Source organism: Maniola hyperantus, chromosome 26 (assembly GCF_902806685.2).
Source record: "Maniola hyperantus chromosome 26, iAphHyp1.2, whole genome shotgun sequence".
NCBI lineage: Eukaryota > Metazoa > Arthropoda > Insecta > Lepidoptera > Nymphalidae > Maniola > Maniola hyperantus.
The window spans coordinates 71,133-92,379 of NC_048561.1; the positions used below are offsets into that span (position 1 = coordinate 71,133).

A 21,247-nucleotide genomic window follows, 5' to 3' on the forward strand; every position below is an offset into this window, starting at 1 on the left:
GTGTACTTTTTATTAAGCTATTATAGTGATCGCGATCGATTTGCTGTTGCCCGTTGAGGAGTTCCGTCCTCTGTGTCTTGTTCTGTTCTGTTCTGTTCTGTTCATCATACGGCACACGTTACAAGTTACAATCTTTGTAGAAAAAAAACAGCTGTAAGTCGGTATTTCTACTTCATGAGTAGAACCAAATAGCGACTACTTATTAACCCACTTCCAAAAAGGAGGTGGTTCTCAATTCGTCCCGTTTTTTTAAATGTATGTACACCGATTTTTTCGAGGTTTCTGGACCGATTTTCATTTAAAAAAAAAAAAAAGTTTGTCTGTTTATTTTTTCAGGATTACTCAAAAAGCCAACAGGGAAACCGAAATGAACCTACGACCTCCAACATTAATATATCAAACATTTAATGCATTTTTTGCTTTTTGATTTTTGTCGCTAGATCCTGTACGAAATGTTTTTATTTGGGTACTGTAGCGTGTGGAACTTCAATATGTTATGTACCATATACTTACTTTACGCGGCAGAAAATAATGTACATCGACCTTTAGAAGGAGATAGCGGTGTTGTAGAGCATTGTCTCTGTCGTTGAGACCGATAAAACATCATATAGATATGAGTGACAGAGACAATACTGTACAAAGCCGAAATTCTAAAGGCCGATGTACATTACTTTCTACTGTATTTAAACAATACTGTATTTTCAATATTAATTAAACATTAATATTGAAAATACCAATTCATAAAATAGTTTGTGAGCTGTGACCGAACAAACGGACATTTTGTGTTTATCTGTTACGATTTGCCGCAATGTCTAGCTCGGAAATGTAATAATATGTTATACATCCCAAACAATAATGTTGTTCACAATTATGTACGGATTACGGAACCCAAAAAGAGCGAGGTCCGACTCGCACCTGGCCGGTTTTTTTCACGACGGCACCCTGAAATGTAAAGATATCCATTTTCTATAAAGTAATACATTAAATAAAACAGGAAAAATATTGTAGGTATATTGTAGGTTGACATTTATAAGGAAAATCGTAAATTATATTTGTATAGGTACAGTGCAGTAATGTAATGATAAGTATATACTGGAGGGGAAAGTTGGAATGTTGCAGAAGTTTATTTACTGTGTGATAATGTAAGGAAAATAAGGAATATAATTGGATGGTATATAAAGCCGAGCATTCAGTACCAGCGGTCATTCACAACTCAAAGTATTTAGCTGACACGTAGTACTTTATACTTGTAATTCAATTCATTTATTCCTATAGAACTCATAAAATCTCTCAATTTCTCTGTATGTTTGTTTGTGCGCGCATCACTCGGAAATCTGTGGACTTACCAAAATATAAATATTTCGCAATTCTAAAGTATTCCAAGTTTTATATCACTACAAGTTCGATCCAAATTCCGCGCGAACGAAGCTGAAAGCAAAATATATTGGAAGACAAGATGTTGAAATTGCTGCTAATATTAATAATAGTGGGCGCCACCGCTGTCCACTGTACAAAATGTACATGCCTTACTAAAAAAAATTGAAAAATTATGAAAACAAAATTTTTAATAATGTAATCGCTAGAGTCCAAGAAGAAGAATCCGATGAAATCGCAGTACTGAAGAGGAATATAAATGAAATGAAAAAGGAAATCTCTGTTCTAGCAGATGAAAATAATAAAACTCTTTCAAAAGTAAAGGAATTACAAGCTTCGATGACGAAACATGCCAAAGAATATAACAAAAGTATGGAAGTTGAACAATTACATGATAATGACTTACTGACTCATTTATTTGGTGACTACAAGCCAACATATAACATATCCAACGACACGGCGTCGCCTCGCGGGGTCAGGCCAAAGCCAGATGTTGGATATATTTTCAAAGGAAAACATAGATGTCCAGATGGTTATAAATTGGAGCCTAAGAATCAAACATGTATTATTTGTCCTACTACTGGCGGATGGACAGTTCAATTTGGCGTGTGCCTTAAGAAACTTTAAATTTGTACATTACTAGATGACGCCCCGCGACTTCGTACACGTGGATTTAGATATTTAAAAATCCCGGAAACTCTTTGATTTTCCGAAATAAAAAGTAGCCTATGTCCTTCCCCGGGATGCAAGCTATCCCTTTACCAAATTTCGTCTAAATCGGTTGAACGAATGGACCGTGAAAAGCTAGCAGACAGACAGACAGATACACTTGCATTTATTTATCGATACTAATATTAAAAATGCGAAAGTGTGTCTGTCTGTTAGTCTTTCACGGCCAATCCGCTCAACCGATTTTGACGAAATTTGGCACAGATATAGCTTGCATCCCGGAGACGGACATATGCTACTTTTTATCCCGGAAAATCAAAGAATTCCATCATCTAGTAATATTATACTGTTATGTTTATAGTATGTACTAGCGATGTAACGAATGCCATAGTTTGGACAATGCGAGTATTCCGCTTTAGTTTACATTTGGCGCCATTTGTGCCTGGCTCGGAGACAGGTGACCTTGGCGGCAGTCCCGTTACCAATTAATGATAAAGAGAATACTGATAATGTGATTACGAGGTTAAGCTACTTTTTATCTCATTAAAAACCGGCCAAGTGCGAGTCAGACTCGCGCCCTCGTTCCGTCCTACAACTGTATTTTATCGACATTTTGCACGATCAAAAACTTATGCCTAAAAATAAATAAAAATCTGTTTTAAAATGTACAAGTAAAGCTCTTTCGTATGATACCCCACTTGATATAGCAATCTTACTTTGAAAGTTGATAATAGCAATATTTGCTCATGAACACATTTTAATTTTTTTGTTGTGATGTAACCACAAATTCACAGTTTCGTCTTTATTCCTTTACTTGTGACAGACAGACAACAAAGTGATCCTATAAGGGTTCCGTTTTTCCTTTTGAGGTACGGAACCCTAAAAAAACAAGAAATGAATGGATTTTGTTTTATTAGTTAACTATTACATGGAATATTCGTTACATCACTAATATACGGATGGGTCGTTGTTGTTGCTTTATGTATAATGTCGTGTCCTCCGCGGACAATAGCACAGAATATCTACTCGTGCGACAATATACAATATACATTATACAATATACAGTAGTCCCCCGTCCGAGCACGCCCTTAGTTGTAAGGTTTCTTGTAATTATTGTTAACAATTTAAGCTTTTAATTTAAACATTGACCATGAAAGTAAAACACGTCGCCACGTTGCGGAATACCCGAGCAACTAATGGAAACTAGAACATACAGTGCGACAAGGCTATCTTGGCGCGTGGCGAAAACCGGAACTAACGTTGCCGTCAAGTGTTCCCTTTGTTCTTGTTTGTTCTTTGAATAGTCCAAAGAATAGTCTAAGCCTTTGTTCTCCAACAGCGCCCCCGTGTCAATGTCATTCAAGTGCCGAGAGAGCCTTGTGGCACTGTACACTTCTGAGATACACTTAGTGACTATAGACCATAGATTATCTACTTGCTATAGACCATAGATTATCTACTTGCTATAGACCATATACTAGTGGCGCCCTCAGACCAAGTTTTTTTTAACATTTCTGGTCAGGCTTTAGTATAGGTTATTTTTTTACTAATAAACACAATAATTGAAAAAATAAAACGATTGAATGCAACAAAATGTTTTTTATTTCTATGGGTACCTACTTAACATACATACAATTCGTTTTACATGAAAATACAGCTGACCTCATACTTGCGCAGTAGACGAGTTTTGCAATTGCAACTATCGGTAAAAGGCAACCAAACTAATTATCTAAATGCCTATATGAAAGGAAAAGGTGACTGACTGACTGATCTATCGACGCACAGCTCAAAGTACTGGATGGATCGGCCTGAAATTTGGCATGCAGACAGCTATTGTGACGTAGACATACGTTTCATATATTACAAAGTACTCTGTGGACATACGCTGAGAAATGATTTTTGAAAGTTCAACCTCTAAGGGGGTGAAATAGGGATTTAAATTTGTGTACAAAGTCCACGCGGATGAAGTTGCGAGCACAAGCTAGTCTTACATTATGTTACTTATGAAGATAATTAGATTAGTTGCATTTCCCCGTAGTTGCAATTGCCTCGCAGGACATACCTAATATGCCGAAAAAAATACAACTTACATTTTTTTTTACAATATAGGTAGGTACTTATAGTTACTTACTATGGTTAGTTAAAAATAATGCAAGTGCTAAACTATTGAACCGATTTTAGTCTAATAAAATTAGTTAATAAATACTGCATTTGTGATCTCTTATGGTAACCGATACTACAACATAATATCAAAAGATAACAAAACGCCATAAATACTTTAAAAGGGTATTCTGAACGGATAGTTTTTGTGTGTATCTCCCATTCTGAAAATAGAAAAAAAACACTTTTTATACCATTACATTGTAGACTGGTTAAACCCATGTATTTCTTTTATTGCCTCATCATCATCATCAACCGATACACGCCCACTGCTGGACATAGGTCTCTTGTAGGGACTTCTACACGCCGCGGTCTTGCGCTGCCGCCCCTTTATCAGCCAAATGGTAGTATATAGGAACGTGAAAAATTCACAGCAGTAGTAGGTAGGTATATAATCAATTTTAAAGGAAAACTATCATGGCTAAGTTGTGACTACGGAACCCTACACTGCGCGTGGGCCGCCACGCACTTACCCTTTGAACGTGAAGGTGCGCTTGTTCCTATTGAGAGCGTTCAGCGCCGCCACGTGCGTCGGCTGCAGCCGCACCGGCGCTGATGACGACGGAGCCGCCGCGCGCGCCTGCGCCAGGTGCGCCGCGCTGGAGCACTTCACCACCACGCTGCGGCCCAGCTGCAGCTGGTAGCTGCCACCACCAACAACAACAACAACAACAACAACAACGCATTAGCACAAGCGAAGCGAGCTGTTGCCGGCTACTAATGCTTCCTAACTTTAAAATACTCATGCCCGGTTTCCTATTCAATAGCGCTATTGGTCCGATGACTCGGGACAGTGCATTGCTGAACGACGCAATGCAAGATAAACTCCGTTTAAAAGCACCGTGCGCCGTTTATCGATTCCATAAAGTTATTTAATGTTTCGCCTGTCAATAGGTAGTTCATGGTTTGCGTAATTTTAGATTAAACATTATTTTAATAGTTTGTTTGTTACTATGCAGAAACAGTGTTTAGCCACTTATTTAGCACAGAAAAAAATATTATTAATAACAAAACTAGTACTGATGGCGAAAACTTGTTTCCTGTAACAGGCTCATCTAGCGACAGAATAGTGAACTGGTTATCGGTTTCATAGTTATTGTTGTATTCATAACGCATGGACAGCTAACCGACGTTTATCCTATACATAACTTTATTAAATCAATAGCTAATGAGAACATAACTGGCGAGTTCAGAAACTAGGCATGAGTCGGTTATTCTTTAAAGTTAGTATACTATGTTGTGAGCTCGTCTCATACCAGGGCGCGTTTGGAACCCTAGTACATTTAGTTTTTAACTATCACAAAATTCAAACTCAAACTCAAAGCATTTATTCAAAACTAGCTCTGATGCGTGAATTCGTCCGCGTGGACATAGGTTCTTGTAAATCCCGCGGGAACTCTTTGATTCTCCGGGATAAAACGTAGCCTAAGAAGAAGAAGTGTTGAAGAGTTGATGTTAGAATCATACCTGATCAGTAGCTGGGCAGGCGTGACCCCCAGCCCCGCCGCCATGACCTGGACCAGGGGGTCGTCGATCGCCGGCGACAGGCCGCTGGTCAGCTCGGCGGGGGTCCCCTTCGAGCCCAGCACGCCGAAGCAGCTCAGCTTGATGTTGCGCGACGCACAGAACTCCTCCAGGCGCAGTTGGGTGAGGTAGGGGTGGCTTTCCACCTGCTCACAATATTTGAGATGAAGTAGGTAGGTACCTATCTAATACTTGCGCACCTTTACAGTGGAGCAGATACCTAAATACTTATAGAAAAGGAAAAGGTGACTGACTGATCTATCAACGCACAGCTCAAACTACTGGACGGATCGGCCTGAGCCATTCAGAATAGAATAGAATAGAATAGAATAGAATAGAATAGAATAGAATAGAATAGAATAGAATAGAATAGAATAGAATAGAATAGAATAGAATAGAATAGAATAGAATAGAATAGAATAGAATAGAATAGAATAGAATAGAATAGAATAGAATAGAATAGAATAGAATAGAATAGAATAGAATAGAATAGAATAGAATAGAATAGAATAGAATAGAATAGAATAGAATAGAATAGAATAGAATAGAATATGTTTTATTCAAGTAGACTTTTTTACAAGCGCTTTCGAATCGTCGGGTAGTTTTAATTTACCACTGGTTCGGAATGCAGATAGCTATTATGACGTAGGCATCAGCTAAGAAGGGGGAGTAAAAAGGAGGTTGAAATATATGTACCTACTCCACGCGTATGACGTCACGAGCATAAGCTAGTCATAATGTAAAATATGTATGTATGTAGTGGTACTTTTATGTAATGTAGGTAAGTAGGTATACTGAATATATTGGGGATATCACTGAAGGACTTCTCAAGGTTTGTAACAATTGTAAGCCATGGATCGTCACAGTTCTCGACAGTTGGAGAACTTGTAACCAAACGTCGCGCCTGCCACGTCACTGGCAGGCGTCACATGGTAGTACATTTGACGCAGGTAGCCCTAATGTGTAGTCCCATTTTTCCTTGATTTTACATCACCATAGCCTAATACTTATATCGTCGATTCAGGGTCAACCAGAGTTCTCTCACTGTGGTACCGCTCCGAAGCCTGGAGGCCGAAGAGCAGTGGCGGATTTGCAGTCTTGGCCGCCCTACGCCCCAGGCCATGTAGTAAATAGGTACCAAGCCGCCCCTTTCTCAGCACTCATGATAATAGACTACAAACTTAACGATTTTTTATTGCCAACTTTTATCATAACATCAGTGAAATTTTTGTCAAAATTGGCAATTTTTGTCCCTAATACTTGGCCGCCCTAGGCCCGGGCCTACTGGGCCTTAGGGCAAATCTGCCAATGCCGTAGAGCCTGTTACCAATAGTGAGCGAGCGTCAACCAATCATTGTGACATTGTAACCATCATTCTACCGCACTCGAGCAGCGGTAGGTTGATTTCGTAAAACCTGCATCAATCTTTATTACAGTCTCAATTGTTCTGATTGGCTAAATTTGTGCGAGTCTTGTTGCTACAATGCATTGTAGCCAATAGTGAGCGAGCGTCAACCAATCAGAGGTGATTGCGATCGTAACATTGAAGCTGTCACTCTCCCGCAATCGCTGGGCATATGTTGGTTACCTGGTTGATGACAGGCTTGATCCTCGCTTTCTCCACGATTCTGTCCACTTGTTGCGAGTTGAAGTTGCTGAGGCCCCCGCGCCGCGCGAGGCCCCGCGATATGAGGCCCTCCACGCCGAACCAGGCCTCCAGGTAGTCATGCGATGAATATTGGAGGACTCCTGCTATTTTGGGCACGGGGTTCGGCCCTTCCTGGAAGTAACCATTATTGAAGGGAATTTTTACAAGTAACGCTTTAGTCGTGTCTTGAAAATATAGCTCGGATCTTTTTTGGACGAAACTGTCATTCAGCACAGTTCACGATATTTATAGGAACTTGTAACAAAACTTCGAAGGCTTTGACGTCACTCGCAGGCGTCAAATGTTGATTTGACGCAGGTAACCAGGTATAGCTCTACTTTTCATTGATTTCACGTCACCATAAAAAACAGTAACTTTTTGACTGTAGATTTTTGGATTTTTAATTACGTAAACTCAAAACTAAAGCTACGAGGGTTCCAAACGCGCCCAGGTCTGAGAAGAGCCAACAAGTGGTTACCGCCGCCCATGAACATTTGCAGTACCAGAGGAACCACCAATGCGTTACCGGCCTTTCAAGAATTTGTTGATCCGCTCCTTGATTAATCTCATGTTGTAATATAATGGGAACACCGCCGATGGGAGTTGATTCCATAGTTCGCATGTGCGTGACAAAAGGATCTGGCACAACGGGCGGGCACAATTCATATAATATAAGTGGTTATACCTTGAATGACATGGGGTTGTGTATGAGGTACAGGTCGAAGTAGTCCAAACCCATGGCGTCCAGCGACTGCCGGCACGCCGCCTCCACCAGGTCGCGGCGGTGGAAGGTGCTCCACAGCTTGTTGATGATGAACAGCTCCGAGCTGGGGACAGTACATCACCATCATCAACTCAATTCATCACAGGCCTACTGCTGCTGTGCTTGTGACGTCTAACCCCCAAGGGGGGAGAGTGAGCATAAGGGACAAGGAGGAGACATAAAATAATTTGTAGGGAGTCAAGAAGGTGCCCCGGGAAAACGTCAAGAGCAAGTACCGAACGGGCGCCCTCCCGTGATTCGGCCCATATAACCGAGAGGAGGAGAGAGGAGAGGAGAGGACCACGGGTCACCTCGTACAATGAGAAGGGCTTAGGCCATACTCCATCAAGCACGCTAAGAACAGAGTGGTAGACTTCACACACGTTTCAAATCAGATATGAGATGGATCTCCTCATTTCTGATTTGAAAGGTTTGTCGTACTTGTTCAGTAACTCTGCCTAAGTCGAACACAAGTAAGAGTCACTCAGCGGGCGATGGAGAGAGCTATGTGCGGAGTTTCTCTACGTGATCTATGAGGAAATAAGGAGATCTGCAGTAGAACTAGAGTAACCGACATATGTAATTCAACGGGTTGCGAAGTTGAAGTGGCAAGGCAGGATTTATTTTATAGTCATAAAAACCGATAGGCGCTAGAATGGCGACCTCGCACATGAAAGCGTAGCGTTGCAAGACCCTTCACTAGGTGGGCAGAAGAAATCAAACGAGTCTTCGGGAGTCGGTAATACCATCGATACACCTATAGAATTTTTAGTTTGGATAGCGGCGTCGCAAGACCGTGGCGTGTGGAAGCCCCTGGGGGCCTGGCCTACAACAAACCTATGTCTAGCATCTCTGTTGTTATCTATGTTGTGTGATATCTATCGGTTGATGACCTATTGTTGGCATTATTGTATTGTAGGTTGACATAAATCTATTGTTGACACACCTTTGAGAACATGATGGAGAACACTCAGACAAAGCAAGTGATATTTAATTCCACGTAGTTCCGGAGTCGTCCGAGGTGCATGCCTGGGACCGAACCCCCGACCCGGGATAGGAGGCCACATGACTCACCGCGTGACGGTCCCGTCCTGTATCTTGTCCCGGATGGCCTGGCCCACCTCCCGCTCGTTGCCGTAGATGTAAGCGCTGTCGATCGCGCGGTACCCCAGGTCGATGCCCGCGTGGATCACGTGCCTCAGCAGCGCTGGCTCCAGCTGTGAGGAGTGGAGAGCAGTGATAGAGTTGGTGACAGTGGGAGATGGAGTTTCAAATTGACTCCAAAAAAATGTGATGGTTTTTGAACAGACGTTTGGGATGAGGACCTAGGTAGGTAAATGCCAAAAAGTGAGAGGAACGAACGCGGAGATGAAAGTCTCCTCATTGGCGGCGGCAGATAGTAAAGTCAAGTAAGTAGTGTGGTACTACGTCCTATAGTCCATGTGATCGGATCCAGCGGCAGGCTGTTCGACTTGTGGACGATCCCAAACTAACCGGCTCGTTGGAAAGTCTGGAGCACCGCAGAGACGTTAGCTCTCTATGCGTGTTCTATCGCCTATAATGTAATGGGGAGTGCTGGTTGTCTGGTACGGGGCGCCACCTGGGTGTCCGGTACACTTCGACCACCCGTTGTGCCAGATCCCTCTTTCTTTCCACGCATCAACTCTCATCGGCGGTGTTCCCACTAGATTACAACATGGGGTTATCCTAGGGGCGCACCAACAAATTCCTGAAAGCCCGCATTGGTGGTTCCTCTGGTGCTGCAAATGTTCATGGGCGGCGGTAATCATTTAACATCAGGTGGCCCGCATGCTCGTTTGCTTGCTATCTCTTACAAAAACATTTGAATTAGATTTTCCTCACCATAGCAGTTCCCAATGACAGAACAGGCATGGTCCCCCCGTCGCTCAGCTCCATGGACGCCATCTCCTCGAAGCGGCCATACGTCACGTTCACACTCGTCAGCTCGTCTATCTTACTCCTCAGCTGCTCCTCGTCGACGCTGTTCTCTTCCGTCGTGACAGGCTGGGGTGGTGGGCGGGCGGGCGGGGCATCGCCGCGCGGTGAGGTTAGCTTGCTCTGTAAAACGTGTAAGGAACATACATTGTTTCAACCTATTGTACCTACCTACATTGTATTGAATAAATCATTCATTCATTCATTCATTCTAAACATAATTTCAACAAATTCTAATTCTAATTCTAAAATAAATAGCTAGCAGTCAGTAGGTACAGTACGCGGCCGAAAGTAATGTACATCGACCTTAAGAAGGAGATAGGATACCACTGTCTCAGTCGGTGAGACCGACAAAACGTTACATAGGTATGAGTGACAGAGACAACGCTCTACAAAGCCGAAATGTCATTCTAAGGGGCGATGTACATTACTTTCGGCTGCGTACTGTACATAACTCTTTGATTTTCCGCGACCTCGTCCGCGCGGACTACATACATTTCAAACCCCTATTTAACCCACTTAGGGGTGGAATTTCGAAAAATCCTTTCCTAATAGATACCTACCTACTCTTTAAAAAGAACAGACCCTCCAAATTTCATGTCTCTAAGACCAGCGGCTTAGGCTGTGCGTTGATATATAAGTCAGTCAGTCAGTCAGTAAGTCAACAGATAATGAAATTAAGTGGACAAAGGTGAAGCTTATCTCTTTTATACAAATCTCTTCCAGCTTCCCTCGAAAATGAGTTATCATCAACCCATCGCTGGTTCACTACTGAGCACGGGTCTCCTCTCAGAATGAAAAGAATTTTCTACCACGTCTACCACGCTGGCCAAGTGTGGATGGATATCAACCTAGTATAAATTAGGTTACTCACTGTCATAAGTAAAATCCAAATTAAACACATCAACTTCATGCTTCAACAAAACCAAATCACAGACAACATTTCAGTAAATTTTTTACTCAAAAACCACGAAAAATATAATGAGCGTAAACAACTGTTTTCATTGGTACATATTAGTATAGATCTACTCTCATCCCATTGACAAAATAGTTATTACTTAAGTTGAAAAATGTAGAACTAAGTATTAAATTTTTTCGATTATTTAGATTTTAGATAAAAGACGTGCGTCCTTCCTTATATACTCGTATATACTATACAATATACATATATAATATATATACGTTTGATCTGTCGGCGGCGCGGCCTTGTGTCGACAAGTTGAAATAACAAACATTAGCTTCGAGTTGTGTCTGAGTGAGCGCGATAACTAAACATACTAATTATGTTTCTCCAAGTGAACTACTATCTGTCGTAGTGGTGACAGCCTGTGCGTCGTGCCACAAGTCCGAGGTTCGATCCCACCACGCAGAGACCACTACTGGGAGCTATGTGCGTTTTGAGCAATTCAATATCACTTTTTTTTTTAAATAATTTTTATAGTGTTTTACCTACACTTCAAGGAAATCTTCTAAATATATAAAAGAAAAAGGTGACTGACTGATCTTTCAACGCACAACTCCAACTACTGGACGGATCGGGCTGTTTGGCGCAGACAAGCTATTATGACGGAAGCATAAGAAAGCTCTGCTAAGAAAGGATTTTTGAAAATTCAACCCCTAAGGAGGTGAAATAGGGGTACGAAATTTGTGTAGTCCAGTGCGGACGAAGTCGCGAGCATAAACTAGTTATTTATAAATATCACTTGTTTTACGGCAAAGGACAACATTGTACTTAGTAACTAAACTAAGGAAATATGCATGCCTGAGAATTCTCCGCAATGTTCTCAAAGGTGTGTGTCAATCCGCACTTGGCCAGCGTGGTAGACTATGACCAAACCCTTCTTATTCTAAAAGGAGGCCGTGCTCAGTAGTGGGCCAGCGATGGATTGAGACGATGGTAAATAATTATCATGTTATGCACCTTCCAAGACCAACAAACAAGTTGCAAAGAGGGTCACTGGTAGAGACCTCTTATAGAGAGACTAGCGACCCGCCCCGGCGTCGCATGGGTGCAATGTACCTACTTAGATACTAATGTGGTGTCAGTGAGGAGTGATTCTTCCGACGTTTTGTTCAAATATCGTCTATTTCAACAAATTAACACAAACTAATGTTAAACTATACCTACATATTAACCTTCCTCTTGAATTACTCTATCTATTGGTGAAAACCGCATTAAAATCCGTTGCGTAGTTTAAAAGATCTACGCGTTCATACATACATACAGACAGCGGGAGGCGACTTTATTTTATACTATGTAGGGATTATGTGCTTGCCTGTTCACGTTTAGTTTCTTCTTCTCTTTATTATGACAACTTTCTGGTACAAATAAAAATAAAATCAAATAAAAGTCACTAGGAAAGATCTTTGCTCAGCTGTGGGCAGTGGGCTTCGATCGATTGGTAACGAGGACGATGACCTTGATGACCCTGAAGACTAGGGCGCGTTTGGAACCCTCGTAGCTTTAGTTTTAAGTAGGTACGTATTAATTATCACCACTACTTAATATCATCTTACAAATTAAAATTTTGACCATCAGTACCTGAGCGTAATATTTAACATTTTACCTATTCTGAATAAATAATTTGTTTTTGATCATCTTACAAATAATCTGTTTTTGATCATCTTACAAATAATTTGTTTTTGATCATCTTACAAATAATTTGTTTTTGATCATCTTACAAATCCAACAATTATTGACAATCAAAATTCAAAAAGTGTACAATAGTACTACTTGAATAAATGATTCGACTTGTCTTGACTTGCAAGCTTGCTTCGTTGCGCACGCTTCAATGTAACGTACAAATGATGTGCTTCAACGGTTGAGTGCCTGCGGAGTGCGGACCTTGAGGTCCCGGGCTTAGATTGGACCAAAAACGTTTTACCCTTTTCTATAAAGAAATAAAAATTACACGAATGTTGTCGAAGGGGGGGGGGGACGGGGTGAGGGAGACGAGGAAAGGTGATAGTACCTACTGATGATTATACTGATATGATGCCACCAGGAAAACGGGTAGGTATTTAAAACAGCTGTAATTTTAAAAGTTCGCAATTTATTGCAAATAAAACATCTGACTGACGCTAGAGGTCAACGAACGTTGCGTAGATAGATGCCGCGGGATCAATGCTGCGAAATGGCGTTGCGGGTTTGAAAAATATTACATCACTAAAAGTACAAGTATAAGACAAATGGTTAGGGGGCATCCATAAATTACGTGAGGTGTTTTTTTGAATTGTCTGTCCCTCCCTCCCCCCCTGGTGAGATGTCGTGAGATTTTGTTCAACCCTCCCCCATCCCCCAATCTCACGTGAGATTTTTCAAAATGCGGGTTTCTTACGTAAGCGCGTTGGATTGTTATTGTAAAAAGAAAAAAAATTGCCTCGTGCTTTTATTTACGACTAGTTAAGACTAGTAATCAATATTGCTGAGAGTTATAAGTGTAATAAAAATTTATTTTATTTAATTTAACAATAGAACACTTAAATCATATTACGATTACGCAATCTTAAGCACGTATAATCTGGATTAAAGGGACCAAAATAGTATAATTTTTTTTGTATCAATCACAAAAAAATTTGCGTGATATTTGCCGAGACCCCCCCCTCTCTCCAACGTAAGATTAGATGAGATTTGACTCGACCCTCTCCCCCCCTTAAACATCTCACGTAATATATGGACGCCCCCTTATTGGTATTGGATTGGGTTCAAGGAGTATAATAATAGCGATATGTTTTTGCTAGCGTTATAATTGCATCCTGTATTTCTGGGGTCCCGTGACTAAATGGCCTGATGGTACCTCATACATGGCGATCCTCTGCGACACGGTGCCGCCCCTGGGCCTGCCCCTCCCCTCCAGGTGCTCCCTCCTGCTCGCGCCCCCCCTGTCCACAGAGCTCATCCTCACCACCAGCTGCTTGACTCGCCCCTTCACCGCATCCCCCAGGTCCAGCTCCGCCAGGGATCTGGCCCTGCGCATGTCTGAATCCTCCTTCAAAGCAAACAAGGAAATCTGTATATTAATCTGTGAGGTCTGCCAACCCTCTATTGGCCAGCGTGGTAGACTATGGCCAAACTTTTCTCATTCTGAGAGGATACCCGTATTCAGTAGTGAGCCGGCGATGGGTTGATTATGATGAATTAGAGGGCGTTATCTGTTAGAGCGAACACGATTACCTTTTTCCTTCTATACTCCTGCCACACTTGTGAACTAGACGGTGCATCCTTCGCGAATACTTCATTATTTACACTTGAGATTGTTCGATTGATCTTGTTTCTTTCACTTGAAATGTTTTTCGTTTTCAAATCTTTTGTTTCATTTCTATTGACTTTGTTTGCTTCGAAATCATTACTCGTTGTAGTTTTTTCATTGTTGACTGTATTATCTAAAGCAGATGCATGTATGGACTCGTCTACACAGTTCAGTTCGTTTTGATTGTAATCCATCTTTAAAATCTCATTCACAATTTTAGGTTTGTCGTTAACCACGTCTTCTTTAAGTGGTTCAATTTCTTCGTAACTTTTTGATACTGGGTCTTTCGATTCACATCTCTAGAAATGTAAAACTGGTTTAGTTATTTTAGTTTTAATGTATGAGGATAGTAAAATCACCAAAGTTTTAATTTAAAGTTTGGTCATGTTAAAAATTCACCTTCGTATTAAAAAAAAATATCAATTTAAAAATTAATTAAATAAACTTAAGGTTTAATTATTGTAGTATTTTCTATCAATATGTATGTCATAGATTAATTATTGGTCTCGCTCCGCTATGTATTCTACTGAATAAAGGAATTCTATTGTCAAAAAAATGTGTGGACTGTTTATTGATATGTACATATATAATTTTTAGCAATAAATACCTCTGTCATAATATTTAATAGTATATTAAATCTTTTGTCTGTATTATGGTATGAATATTTTTTAAATTTATGTATAGCTTTTAATAACAATAGAAAAATAAACTCACTTCAAACAAGGCTATTTTAGATGTTACAGAAACTTCTTTGGGAACATCATCTAATTCCTTTTTGACGGTTTTGTAATCCTTTGAATCCAACCTTCTTATTACTCTGTTAACTTTACCCTTTAACATAATAATATCTTCTTCTGCTTCCTCTCCTGCATTTGTACTTTTGACAGGTAAATTTTCCAATTTAGTATCATTTACTTTTTTACAATCAGGTTCTGTATTGGCTAATACTATTTCGTTCACTAAATCAGTCTGATTTTTTCCTGTTACTAATGCTGCCTGATAATCATCAGTAATTTTTGATTTAGATATTAAAGGTTTTGGAACTTTAACATTTTTGATGTCAGACTCAGAGGTACTAAAAGGTTGTTTTAATCTATCATCTAATTGTTTCGTTGATTGAATAACCAATTTATTATTTTCTGGTAAAATTTTCAGTATATTTTGTGTATTTAAGTTGCCTTCTTTCTTAAAATTATTTTCGTTTATAGTTGTTCTGATTGGGGATTTCAAAGTCAGTTCAATTTTGTTGAAAGTTTGCTCTTTTTCATCAGGCATTGTAATTTCTTTTGATTCGTAATTTATTTTAACATCTATTTTGGGATCTGTTTTGAAATTAGTTTTATCTTTATCTTGTGCTTTGTTATTATCATTGCAAATTTTAATTGGTTGTGCACCAATATTTGATGCCGTTAGTTCTTTCATTGTTTGATCTTCTTTAATCAACTTAACATCATGTTTGCTATCGGCAAGATTAATTTTGACTGTGAAATTGGATGTTTCACTTATAGAAATTTTGCTTTCATTTTCATTTTGAGATGGAAGTACGTGTGAATTTTTATTCGGATTAGTTTTTACATTAGAAGGTGGATCTGTTGTGCTTTTTGAACTCTCTAAGATTAAGTGACTGCTTTTAGGTTCTGTTTCTTGATAGTTTTGTTTTTCGGTCAAAAGAGGAACTTCATTTACATATTTGGTACCGTTTATTGCTGTAAGTTGTGCGTGAGGTGGACTCGATTGTGGACTGCAGAGGTTTTCTGAAGATACTATTCCTTTATCTGTGTTCTTTGTCACTCTTCCATATTTTGTCACTGAGTTTGGAATAGTAGACATATTATTTATTGTTTCGGTTTGTTGTTCAATATCCATACTTTGTATTTGAGAAGTCTTGCTTTCTTGTGACAAAGAAGTTGGTTTCTCTTCTATCACTTTGTCGTCAATATTCTTCGTTCCTAAAATATGCTTTACATCTTGTTTGACGAATTTGTCTTCCTCGAGTAGTGTAGATGATTTAACATTTAATGCATATTGTGGAGGAGAATTTCCAACATTTTTATCCGTTAATTTATCTTTTTTATCAGTTACTGTATTGGATATCCTATCTTTAATATTTAACCTTGCTGGATGTTTGTTTAGAGTAGCTGAGTTAATTTTCGTGTCTAAACTATCTTTTGTATTCAATGCAACAGGTATTTTACATTTAGTAGCATCATTTACGTTACTATTACTAATGTTTTCTGATTTTACTACAGTTTCTGTTAGCGATCTCATCAGTTCTTTTTTCATTTCAATATTTTTTTGTGTGGCCTCTGATTTCATTATAGTAGGGTTAGCATTACCAAGTGAATCAGTTTTGTTCTTCGAAATAGTTCCTGATTTTACACTAGTGTTCCCATGTCTAACAGTTTCATCATCAGATTTCATAGATTTTTCTTTTGTCATCGCAGGGGTTTTATTTTTGTAATCTTCTGTATTAGATCTCTTAAATGAATATTTTCGATGACTTGGAGGTGGTATTTCAATTTCTTGTTCACTTTTTCGCTTAAGTAACGGAATTTTACTCTTAGTCTTCTCAATACTTACATTATTTTCACATTCATTCACTGATTGGACATTATTTTCGTCGTAAGCGTGTATTATTTCTTCAAATTTAGATTCTAGTTTAATTGGATTGCTGATTTTGTCGGGTGATGGTATATCATTAGAAGCTTCGCTTTCTATGATTTCTTCGTATATTTTGTCAAATTCATCATCTACTTTTGGTGACTCTAGTTCCTGATCTTTCTTGGTTTCAATCAAAACTTTCGTTACACCTTGCGGTGAGTTTTTACTGATGTCTTTCAGTTTTGGTATAGATGAGCGTCGTTTTTGTTCCAAAAATGGCTGAAAAATCATAAGATTTTTTAACATATTTTAGCGTTTCTGAATGTTGTTAACAAATGTTGAGTACAGTTGAAATTATAGTAAAATTATACCTTGGGGTCATTTGTGTTTCGTTTATCCTGTCTTTCTTTTCTTACTCTCTCAATTGCTTGCTTAAACCTGAGCTTTGGTATTCTCGTTTGGTTTTTCTTCGAATCTTTATGTTCTTCTTCTGAAAATCATTTAAGATTATTAAGTTTTTGACAACGTGACGTATTAAACTAAATGTTTTTAGAATTGTTTAATTGGTATCATGATATTCACGATTGTTATTATTGTTGGTTAACTACTGTTAAGTTATAAGGTTACCTCCAGTTTTCTTCTTATCATTATTTCCAGCAGTGTATTGATCCAATCTTATTGTTACCGGTAAAACGTCGCTGCGTATTTCAGTGCGTACTTCAACAGGACTACTTGCCTCAGTTACACTTATTATCTTGTTTTTAACCATTGATTCATCCTAAAAATTATAATTTCTACCTTGTATAAGTTTCACTTAAGTAACAATTTTAAAATCTTTCATTGGCGTACTAAAAGAGTCAAGGAAGTATTTTCAATATTCATTCTTTTAAAACAAAATTTTTAATCTTTTGAACAACTTTAACTTTCATATTACAGGTAAAAAATAAAACAGTAAGTAATTATATGGAAAAAAATATATAAGATTTAATTAAAATATTTCAATAATTCAATAAATTCTTGAAAAAGGAAGACAAAAAATTAATTTTTTTCATGCAATTTCCGAATTATTTATTCCAATTAATATATTCAAATAATTTCATTTCTTATACTCGTACTCAAACTTCTGGTCGCGTGTGAACACTGTTTTCGCGGGAGAACTTTGCTTCTTAAACAAATGTTGGAACCTTACCGAGACGTCCTCCGAGACGACCACCTTCTGCAGCTTCAGGTCTCCCTTCGTGAAGCTCGATTCTTCCTTAGTCACGGTGATTACTGGCGAATACACAAAATCATCTTTGTCAGCTACTGCCTCTTCATCGGAAGCAAAATTTGTAGCATTAAAACCCTTTTCATCATTAAGATCCTCTCTAGTATTCAGTGATTTGACGAAATCTCCATTCGAATCATTCTCTTCTTCTGGTAATGTTACATCTTTTTTATCATCTACAATATAATCTGTTTCAGATACTCCAGTAGGTCTTTTAGCGTGTTTACTTTTTTCTCTATACTGTATATTATCATCAACAGTGTGTTCGGGTTCATCGAGTGTGGTTCGTGTAACACTTCTGAACTGCTGTAGTCCTGGTACTTGCGACTCTATTGTCGGTGAGCGTTCGGACATTGTGTTACTTGGGCTGAAGGAACCAATATTAAACATTATTGTAAACTGCTAAAAATAAAGTAAGTAGATACTCGCTATAAGTTACTTTTTATCCCTTAAAATGAAAGTGTTTCCACGGGATTTTTAAAGAACCAGCTCCCCGATTGTGTTAGAAAAACGTATTCATCGTTATCGTAATCGTCAACAGATGCTGCCCTTTGATTGGCTGTGAAAAAATGTAAACAGCGGATCATCCAATCAAAGGGCAGAATTTGTTGACGATTACGGTAACGATGAATACGTTTCTCCACAATCGGGGGGGGGGGGGGGGGGGGGGGGCGCAGGTGGACGAAGTCGAAGGGACCCTTTTACTAAGGTTCTGTATGTCAGTTCTGTAATTTTTTTTGGATTACTATTGCGGCTATAATAACAAATATTTAATATAATTAGAATTTCAAAATGGCCGCCATGAAATATCGATAGATCAAAAAGTGTTATTTGTTATAGGATGGTACGGAACCCTTAGTGTGTGAGTCTGACTCGCACTTGACCGGCGTCTTTATAAACTAAGTATCTGATGCCCGCGACAGATGTCACTCTGCAGTTCCCTAACTAGGTATAACCGAGCGATTCTGTAGCGGCGTGCTTGGAGGACAAACAAACACACTTTCGCATAGCTTTCTTCTTTCTCATTTATAATATTATGGAGAGAGAAATTAGTAATGTAATAAATGAATGTTAGAAAGATAAGTAGTACTCACATATCGTGGAGGAACTTCAACAATGTGCTGTGGCCGACGCCTGCCATATAATTGTGTGTTTATCGCACGATAAGATTGTCGATAATAGCTATATTGTGATTAAGTGGCAATGGGCAGAGCACATCGTTCGGAAAATACACGTTGGGGGTTCTAAATTGCTAGAATGCCCACCTCGCACCGGACAGACGAGTCTGCGAGAGCCGCTAGATGGCGCCGGCGTAACACCGTGCCGTGTGGGAGACCTATGTCCAGCAGTGGACGTGTATCGCAAAGGGAGTATCACTACGTTCTTCCTGCAATTGTAATGTCGTCGATTTATATTATTTTTGTTCTCCATTATACATTACAATAAAGTTGATAACCAAAACACGCTTGTCAAATTGTACAGACCAACATGGCTGATAACAAAACTACAACATTCATGAAAAAAATGAAAAAAATATTTTTCATGAATGTTGGTACCTAACATAGGTTGGTAATGATTTCCACATTATTTCATGATTTCGTTCTTTAGCAGAATTTGAACTTTACTATTTAGCTGTAGCCGTAGTACAAGATTTTACGTTTCACCAAACCAAACCAAATTCGAGAGTACTTCCGCGTTACAGTGAATCTTAAATACCTTGTTTTAAAGCTCAAGTTTGTCTACACTTCTACAGCCAGCGCTCCAAGCGGAAACATTGCAAAATTAAAATCAGTGGCATTGAATATTTGACTTCAATTCAAGGCTGTTTAGGTCCATTTTACTGTAACGCGGAAGTATTTCGACTCTCGAATTTGGTTTGGTTTGGTGAGACGTAAAATCTTGTACTACGGGTACTGATAAGGGTACAATTACGTTGAATTGTGACATTTCCGAAAACCACCTAAGAAGTGTCGACCCCCTGGTGTATCGGTGATGATGATGATGATGAGTCACGTATCTACGTAACGGGTGCGGCAAGCTACTTGACACGGCCACGTGGTCACAACACTCACAACTTGTGGATGGCTTCATTGTAATGTTGTGATTAACTCTCTGATGTACATAATTGCATTGGTAAGCACTGCCTGCAATCTTAAACATGAGAGGTCCAGGTTCAATTCCCAATCCAAAAAAAAAAAAATGGTTTATTCAAAATAGGTAATAAATTAAATTTTGATAGTCGGTTGCTGCATTTGTAAGATGATATTTACGCGAACTTAAAACTAAAGCTACGAGGGTTCCAAACGCGCCCAGGTCTGAGAAGAGCTAAATTGTCTCTTGTCTGGTCTGGTGAAGACTGCGGTTACCACTCCACCAGCGAACCCGCTTAGCTTAGGTAGCTAGTCTGATGGGGTACTTCGGCCGTGTCTGGTGGCCACTCTACCGGCACAGCCGTGCCGCCAAGCGGTTTAACGTTCCAGTACGAACAATGCGACAAATTAATTGATCAAGTGAAGGTCCCGAAAATTGCTAGTGCGCGTGGCCGCCATTTTAGTGACGTCAGCACTAGACTGAAGTTTCAAGCTGATGGTAGGTATATTTTTATTTCAGCTGTCGTCAAAATGACGTCATTTTGATGCTAATGAGACATGGTTCCAGCGCAATAGCAATTTGCGGGACATACTTACTATGGGTTTGAATGGAATAAATCGTAATAGCCTAGTGGTTATTGGACGGCCGCTTGATATTCGAGAGGACGGGGCTTCGATCTCGGGTTCGAACTTTTCGCAGTTACGCCCGTTTAAGCAATCAATGAATATAGTGATATTAATTGATTGCTTAAACGGGCGTAACTGCTTTAACCGTGAATATACAATATACAATATACAAGTCCCAGAGTTTAAGATCATACTTACTTGCATATCTCTTTCTATTTTTCTTTCTTCTATTTTAATCTATACCTACTTGTTAAGAGCAGGTACTTATGTTAAGTGAAAACGAAAACCGCTAAACGCTGTTATTTATTTGTTTATGAA

General features: G+C 39.3%; 1 protein-coding gene across 1 annotated transcript; it reads right to left on the reverse strand.

The window, feature by feature from the left end:
• Window positions 1-3,633: 3,633 nt before the first annotated feature.
• LOC117994040 (uncharacterized) lies at window positions 3,634-19,430 on the reverse strand. Its single transcript, XM_034981914.2, has 14 exons — window positions 19,307-19,430; window positions 18,135-18,579; window positions 17,573-17,723; window positions 17,317-17,435; window positions 15,059-17,224; window positions 14,269-14,643; window positions 13,892-14,083; window positions 10,002-10,217; window positions 9,213-9,355; window positions 8,061-8,202; window positions 7,316-7,507; window positions 5,671-5,873; window positions 4,677-4,847; window positions 3,634-4,367 (listed from the first exon to the last, which is right to left on the reverse strand). Exons 1-14 carry the CDS (start codon window positions 19,351-19,353, stop codon window positions 4,322-4,324), a joined length of 4,608 nt encoding a protein of 1,535 aa, XP_034837805.2. The 5' UTR covers window positions 19,354-19,430; the 3' UTR covers window positions 3,634-4,321.
• Window positions 19,431-21,247: the final 1,817 nt, after the last annotated feature.